Below are 8,412 nucleotides of genomic sequence, written 5' to 3'. Positions count from 1 at the left end.
TCACACACAAATTGTTTCAGTTTCCCATTTATATAAAGAAAAAGAAAATGAACAGTTATAAGATTCTCACTGCCTACCTGATATTTTCAAAAAATCTGCTTTATTTGGAAATGCTATTTGACTTGAGATAAAGTTTCATCCTAAAAGAAGAGATTCAAGAATAAAATTTTTAAAAGAATTAAAAAAACCCTTTGTAATATCTTTTTCCATTTTTTGACTTTCAGCCCATATATGCCCTTAAACCTGAAGTGAGCTCTTATAGCCAGGAGATAGTGGATGTTGTTTGTGTGTGTATGTGTGTGTGTGTGTGTGTGTGTGTGTGCGTGTGGTTTGTTTTTGTTGTTTTTGTTGTTGTTATTGTTATTGTTGTTTTATCCAGCTTTGTACCTGTATTCTTAAATCTCATTTTATGATTAAAATTTAATTCCTAATAACATTGACATGTTCACTTTTTTATAAGATTTATTGATAAGTCAAAGCTTGATTTGAAATAAATATTCTCTCATTTCTCCAACTCATAATAATCCATTATATGGATGTAACATTGCTTATTTAAAGTATCCTGTTGAAGGACATTTGAATTGGTTCTGATCTTTTACTCTTAGAAGAAAAAAAATGCAGCAATCAATATCCTTGGGCATATCCAGTTGTCTCAATAACATTTCTTTTCTTTTCTTTTTTTCTTTTCTTTTCTTTTCTTTTCTTTTCTTTTCTTTTCTTTTTCTTTTCTTTTCTTTTGCTTCATTTCATTTTGTTTTATTTTATTTTATTTTTGAAATGTTTATTTATTTATTTTGAAAGTGAAAGAGCACAAGCAGGGAAGAGGGCCAGAGGGAGAGAGAGAGAGACATAGAGAGAATCCCAAGCAGACCCCATGATCAGTGTGGAGGCTGATGTGGGGTTAGATCTCACAGTTGTGAGATCATGACCTAAGCTGGAATCAGAACTCTGTCACTCAACTGACGGAGCTACCCAGGTGCCCCAACATTTATTTTAAAAATTATCTTTTCCCAATTTTTTGAATTGAATTTTCATTTCATAGAGTCTATATTTGCAGTTTTCTGTTCTATTCCCTTGTTTCTTCACCATTCTATACAAATCATTCTTCAATAATTCTTTTTTAAATTATACACTCCCTTATATATTTTACAACAGCAAATCTAGTCCCACTTCCACTTGTTTTCTTTTGTTTTTTTTCCCCAGGGTTGTCATGACTATAATAGAATTTTAAAAATTTTTTCTACAAAAACTTTATAGTCAACTTACTTAGGGAAAAAGTCTGAGGATATTTTTGAGACTACATTACATTAATAAATTAACTTAGGGAGAATTGCCACATTTATTCCATTAAGTCTTATTATCAAATAGCGTGTATGTCTTCATAACTTGTTCAAGTCTACCTCTGTACCTTTCCGTTACCCTGCTTTGAACATTTTGTACTTGGTTTATGCTTAGATCTTTGGTTCAGCAATCAAAAAATGAATATCATATCTTACATATAAACTTTCTAACTGGAGGTTTGTTTGTTTATATGAGCTTATTAGGTTAATTTTACTTTTTACTAATTTACTAAATTTTATCTCTCTCTGTTTTTTTTTTAATTGATAATATGACAGTAGGAGTAGAAGTAGTAGTTTTTGTGTATGGTGTGGTAGAATGTGGCTACATCTAACACTGTCCTAATAAAGATTTAGTTAAAATGAAATGAGCCTCCAAAGCTTAACAAGAGAATTCTTCTTGGTTTTGCCAGATGATATAAGATCTATTTAGATGAAACTTTTGGTGGCTTGTGAGTAGTATGTAGGTATCCCCTGGAACAATGGATATATATATTCTCTCAGACCCCAATGACATATTTTTATAGCAAGTAGCTTATGTTGCACCCTCTATGTTCCTGAAATGACATTCATAAATAATTTACCTACACACATAATTTAAAGAGGAGAAATAAAAAGAAGAGAATTTGCAATTTACAATAAATAATTTAGCATTTATTTCGCCATGTATTTATTTAAGTATTGAGTATCTTATACCTGAAATAAAATTGAATACCCTGGGACATGGAGAGTTCTTTGTTGTTAGGGACTGTTTTGCACTTTGCAGGCTTTTAGCACTTTTGCCCCTTACCTACTAGATTCTATCCCCTTCATGTGACAACCATAAATTCCCATAATGTCCCCAGAGGAAAAACACCACCTCCATTGAGAACTTCTTGATTCCAAGCATCTGATATTAAATAATGATTCTCAATTAAGGGGTGATATAGTTTACTATGTTAGACATCTAGCTTTCCACTTTTCCTTAATAACTGATGCATTCTTTCTCTTGGCAAACAACACCGCCAAGACTACTGTGCTGGTCAGAGTTCCCCAGAGAAGCAGACCCAATAGGAGATGGATATGTAAATCTAGATAAAAGGAGATTTAGTGTAGGAATAGGCTCATGTGGATGTGAAGGCTGAGAAGTCCCACAATCTGTTGTCTGCAAGCTGAAGAACCAGGAAAGCCAGTGGCGTAATTCAGTCTGAGGCCCAAAGCTTGACAATGGTATGGGGGTGTGGGGTAAGCTGAAGGTTCTGGTCTGAGTTTGAAAGCCTGAGATTCAGGAGTGCTGATGTTCCAGCAGGAGAAGATGGATGTCTCAGCTCAAGCAGAGAGAACAAACTCCCTCCTCCTCTGCATTTTTGTTCTGTTCAGGCCCTCAAAGGATCAGATGATGCCCACCCACAATGGCGAGAGTGATCTTCCTTACTCACTCTATTGATTCCCATGCTAATCTCTTCCCAAGACCCCCCCACAGACACATCCAGAAATAATGTTTTATCAGCTTTGGGCATCCCTTAGCTCCGTCAAGTTGGCTTGTCAAATTAGCCATCAGAAGTACCACATGCATTATTCCCGATTAGTCGATCTTGTCCAGAGGACATCAAATAAGTCAATCGTCATTATTGTAGTTTATATGTTATTTACATTTATCACAGAAGGATATTTTTCACAAACTCTTTGCTACTTTTGGTCTGCGATGACACAAAATGGTTAGCAATGCTCATTCTGGAGTAATAAAAAAACATGTTTGAGTCCCAGTTCTGGTGTGTATTAACTATTTGGACAAGTCACTTCTCAAGGCCCCAGTTTACTTATCTGTGATGGGGGTGCTTAATAGAAATAAAAAAATGCATGTGTTTAGCAGGACCCTTGGCAAATAATACACAGTCAGTTAATATTAGTTGCTATTATTGCCTGGCTCTACTGTCTTCTGATTATGACCCAGGAGATGACCAGCTGGTTCATAATCCATATTAATATGTAAGCTCCTTTAAAGGGGAGGTCACATCTTTACAGGTTAGTATGGTCTCTGTTAGTTGATCAATAAATGTTTGTTGCCTGCTTACTAGGCTTTAGAGTCCCATGGTTCTTCATAAAGAGTTCATTGCAACCTTATCAATGGGTATCTTTTATGGCACCAACTTCACATTCCAGTATCCAGTGTTAGAATAATCTGAGTGCTCCATGGAGATCACTTTGCAGCCTAATTTCTGATGGTCCCCATCATGGTGGAAGAGAGATAGAGCATCATCTGGTACCTCCTTGAATGACAGTCAAGTGAGGATTAGAAATGAGTTCTGTTCTTATTCTGAAGCTCTTTGAGATTTCCTGCTCCATAGTTACCTCTGTGTGTTTCCTCCAATCAGCCCCTCACCATGATCCAGCTAGCATAAATTCTTGTTAGTACACAAAGTCCTTCCAGAAGGCAGAGGTAGAGCTAACCTACTATTTTGTGGATTCTTTCAATGCTCCTAAGGGTATCAGACCACCAGCTGTAGGGGGAGACAGAAGAAGAATGTTTAGTGAGGGTTAGAAATGCAGACCTGGAAATTCATTCTCCACTAGGCTTAGGTATCCCTAGGGCAAAGGAGAGAACTGTGAAGAGAACATATGATTTCCTTAGCTTCAGAGGGAAAAACAAGTAGATTAACATGAGATGACACGACACAAGGGATGCAGTCCCCAGAGACTGAAGAACAAGAAATATATCCTATTGAAAATAATTCAGAATGCTTACTCCAGTCTTATCCAGAGACTCTACAATTGGAAATAATTGCAAACAATATTACAGCCTCAGTGCAGCAATATATTTTATATTTTAAAATGTATTTTACCTTGATATAACAAATTGCAGTACTTATTGTTAAGGGAAAGTAGGAAAGAATGCAAAGTAACTCTCTTTTGACAGGGAAGGTTATAAAGAGTTTTTTTCTTATCTGTAATGAATGATGCCGAAAGTCTATTCTAACTGTGCCTACTGCTTAACCTGGGAGCATTGATGAATGTCTTCTCTGAGAAGGTTTGATGTGTGTTTATTTTTTTGTTTTTGTTTTGTTTTGTTTTTGGAGAATTTAATCCTTAGAAACAAGTAAAAGGAGCAAATAGAAGTCAAGCAGTCCACAAAGGTCAGGAAAAGATACAAAGGGTTCTGCCTGCTTAACTTACTGAGCTGAAGAAAAATCCATAACTTTGTACATTTCTCCAATTAACCATATACCCAAATCTCCAGGAGCACTGAGAAGCTAAGAAGGTATGTTAAATAAATTCTCTGTTCAAATGGTATTTTGCTAATCAATAAAGCAAATTAATAATGAATGTAAATTCTAAGAAAGACAATTTTTAGCAACTATATTTTTGGCAATTATATTTTCTCTTCAGGAGATACACAGACTTTTTTTCTATATGTAACTAAACATATTCTAGCATATTACTGAAGCTCTGATAATTACAATATCAATTACTCTGTGTATTAATGCTCACATCTATTATTGAGGAGGTCATTCTCAATGATCTCAAATGTTAGGAGAATGAGAGTTGCATTAGCTGGGTATAAATTAGACTCCATTGGTTTAAATCTGTGACTCTGGGAGAGTCACAGATCTTTTGCACCTCCCATTTCTCATGTAAACTGAAGATTATAATACTGCCTTCCTCATAGGGTTTAAATAAAATATTTCAGGAAAAATACTTAACACAGTGCCTGTAAAGCATAGGGAATGCTCAACACATTTTAGTATTTTAGTACTTTGCTTGTCATTACCTTTCTTTGTGTCTCTGCTATGTGCATGCACACACAATGTCTATAACATTTTATTTACTTATTTTTACTGTTTCTGATATAATAATCCTCTCAGGGAAATTTTTTGATTGAGATAAGAGAAAAAGATCCATTCCTCCTTTTTTAAAATTTTTTTTTAACGTTTATTTATTTTTGAGACAGAGAGAGACAGAGCATGAACGGGGGAGGGTCAGAGAGAGAGGAAGACACAGAATCTGAAACAGGCTCCAGGCTCTGAGCTGTCAGCACAGAGCCCGATGCGGGTTCGAACTCACGGACTGCGAGATCACGACCTGAGACAAAGTCGGATGCTCAACCGACTGAGCCACCCAGGTGCCCCCCATTCCTCTTTTTTAATTCCTTCTGGAGATGCTATTCTTTGAAGTTTAAATAGTAAGAGTATTTCAAGGAAGAGGACCAGGGCTAGACATCTGTACCATGAAATAGGGAGGGGGCAACGCAGTGTTGAGAAACAGCAAGTAATTTGGCATCAACCCAGGGTCATTCTAAGCTCCAAATTCACCACCAGTTAGCTGAGTTCATTACCTCATCCAACAAAAGATAATCTTATTAACACTCTTAGGGTAATATCTGCTTATCTCCACTGATTTGTAGTGATGCAAGGATAAGATAATGGGTACAATCACAGTTAGAAACCATTACAATACTGTGACAGACAATGCCAGGTTTATCATTGAACCCCTATTCCTATTCCAATGGAAACTAGCTGGAGCAGAGCATGGATAGGCACTTCTGAGTATCGCACTATCTGTGAGAATGGGACCAGCTCCTGTGCTCTCTTCTCCCCAACTGTGCTCAAGAGATCCATTATCTCCAGTGTTAGCAGAGATACTGGGTTACTTTCGTCCCATGTTTTAATTTTAGACAGTATCAAATAACTTCCTGCTGTGAGTGAGAAATGATTTAACACTTTGAACTATGATTTTACAGCCAGCCCAGCACAGTTTTATCTATTGTTTAATACTCTGAGGTCATGGAAGGGGTAGGGGATTGGACTGGGAGTGGGGAAGAATTCCACTGGAGCTGTTTGTTACCTAAACTTTTACTTGGAATCTCCAGGCTGGGTTTTCTTTTTCCTTTTCTTTTCCCTTTCTCCCTTTCTTTCTTTCTTCCTTCCTTCCCGTCTCCTTCCCTCTCTTTTTCTTTCTTTCTTTCTTTCTTTCTTTCTTTTCTTTCTTTCTTTCTTTCTTTCTTTCTTTCTTCCTCTTTCCTCCTTTCTTTCTCCCTTCCTTCCTCCCTTCCTTCTTTTCTTCCTTCCTTCCCTCCTTCCCTTCCTTTTTCCTTCCTTCTTACCTTCTTTATTTCTTTTGCCCTGTATTTGGCTTTTTTACACTTTTCTAAGAGAGAATCTTATTTCCAGTTAAATTATCTGATAGTGTATGATTCCCTCAATACAACACTGTAGCTGGAACATTCCATGTGTTGCTGCTTCTCCTGCTTTCCAGTTCTGGTGTGATCCTGGGAATCTGAATGTTAGGTAGAGGGTCTCACTGCTGTGGCTTGCTCTATTACTTTCATCTGGGATGTCTATTAATTCTTGCAGTCTGATTCTCTAAATATTGGAGGGAATCATTCAAAGTTCTCAGTACTTAGAAAATACTTTTTTTCCCCTCTGTAGATACTGATACTGGAAAATTCCAGTATGTTTGCAAACATGCTAGTTGCATGGGGATTTCCTCTTTTTTCTCCCTTAGCTATCAATTTTTAAAGTTCCTCCCATCCCCAGGAGATTCAACTCTTTTCTTTTTATTTGGTACTTTTAACTAATTTTACTAGCTTTCACTGTTTTTAATTCATTCCATTAATACTGAGAAGTAGGAAGTGGTCTGAGTTCATTTTGCTATCTTTCTCCAGAAGTTGTGTCCAGAGACTATGTGTTAATATATCAATTAATTTATTTGTCATAAATAATGAAGAGAGATACATCTTAAGGTTAAGTTCGTATAATTATCCAATAAACAGCTAATGCTAGACGTGAGCTAGGTTAACGTATATATTAAGTCACTCATCTCAAGGTCATTAGTTAGTAGGCAGTACACCTAGAACTTAGCAGAGTCTTTTGATGTCTTTTGACTTGACATCAAGTCCAACACATTTTTGGGATTTCTGTATATACATGTCAATAAAACGATGTTTATGTCTCTTTCATGTTTATATCTGACCAAACACTGTGCTTCATCTTCTTGCAGCTGAAATGAGAAGATATATGAAAGAGGTCCAAGGACGAAATCAAACAGAAGTGACAGAATTTATCCTCTTAGGACTCTCAGACAACTCAGATCTACAGAGTGTCCTCTTTGGATTGTTTCTGTTAATCTATATGGCAACCATGGCGGGTAATTTAGGGATGATGGTGTTAATTAAGATGTATCCTTGTCTCCACACTCCAATGTACCTCTTTCTCAGCAGCCTCTCTTTTGTTGATGCCTCTTACTCTTCTTCTGTCACTCCTAAGATGCTGGTGAACCTTGTGGCTGAGAACAAAGCCATATCTTTTAATGGATGCGCTGCCCAGTTCTACTTCTTTGGCTCCTTTTTGGGGACTGAATGCTTTCTGTTGGCTATGATGGCATATGATCGCTATGCAGCCATTTGGAACCCTCTGCTGTACTCAGTTCTCATGTCTGGGAGAATTTGTTTCTTGCTAGTAGCTATGTCTTTCCTAGCAGGCTTTGGAAATGCAGCCATACACACAGGAATGACTTTCAGATTGTCCTTTTGTGGCTCTAATAGGATCAACCATTTCTACTGTGACACCCCACCCCTGCTCAAGCTGTCTTGCTCTGACACTCGCATCAATGGCATTGTGATCATGGTTTTCTCCAGTTTTAATGTCATCACTTGTGTTATGGTTGTTCTCATTTCTTACCTGTGTATCCTCATTGCCATCTTGAGGATTCCCTCTTTAGAGGGCAGGCACAAAGCCTTCTCCACCTGTGCCTCCCACCTCATGACTGTCACCATATTTTTTGGGACAATTCTCTTCATGTACTTGCGCCCTACATCTAGCTATTCAATGGAACAGGACAAGATTGTCTCTGTCTTTTATACAGTAATGATTCCTATGTTAAACCCCCTCATCTACAGTTTGAAAAATAAGGATGTGAAAGGGGCCCTAAAGAAGATCTTACAGAAACACATATTGTAAAGCCATGTTATATATCATCCTGTTATGCAGAAGAAAATACGTTTTCACATTAATTTTATTGTCTGGTTGCTTAAGCTTTGTGTGTTTGTGTATATTAAAGTTGATTGTTTAAAATGGGGGTATACTTCTAAATCTTCTGG

General features: G+C 36.9%; 1 protein-coding gene across 1 annotated transcript; it reads left to right on the top strand.

The window, feature by feature from the left end:
* The first annotated feature begins 7,318 nt into the window (after nucleotides 1-7,318).
* On the top strand, nucleotides 7,319-8,272 carry LOC122482797 (olfactory receptor 5AP2). The gene has a single exon (XM_043579092.1). The coding sequence runs from the start codon at nucleotides 7,319-7,321 to the stop codon at nucleotides 8,270-8,272; it is 954 nt and encodes a 317-aa protein (XP_043435027.1).
* Nucleotides 8,273-8,412: the final 140 nt, after the last annotated feature.

Source organism: Prionailurus bengalensis, chromosome D1 (assembly GCF_016509475.1).
Source record: "Prionailurus bengalensis isolate Pbe53 chromosome D1, Fcat_Pben_1.1_paternal_pri, whole genome shotgun sequence".
NCBI lineage: Eukaryota > Metazoa > Chordata > Mammalia > Carnivora > Felidae > Prionailurus > Prionailurus bengalensis.
The sequence above is the reverse complement of the archived record's forward strand: the minus strand, read 5'-3'. Positions and strand labels throughout refer to the sequence as shown.

What these genes read in the sequence shown, in the direction of transcription:
- LOC122482797 (XM_043579092.1), top strand. Translation starts at nt 7,319, where the DNA reads ATGAGAAGATATATGAAAGAGGTCCAAGGACGAAATCAAACAGAAGTG.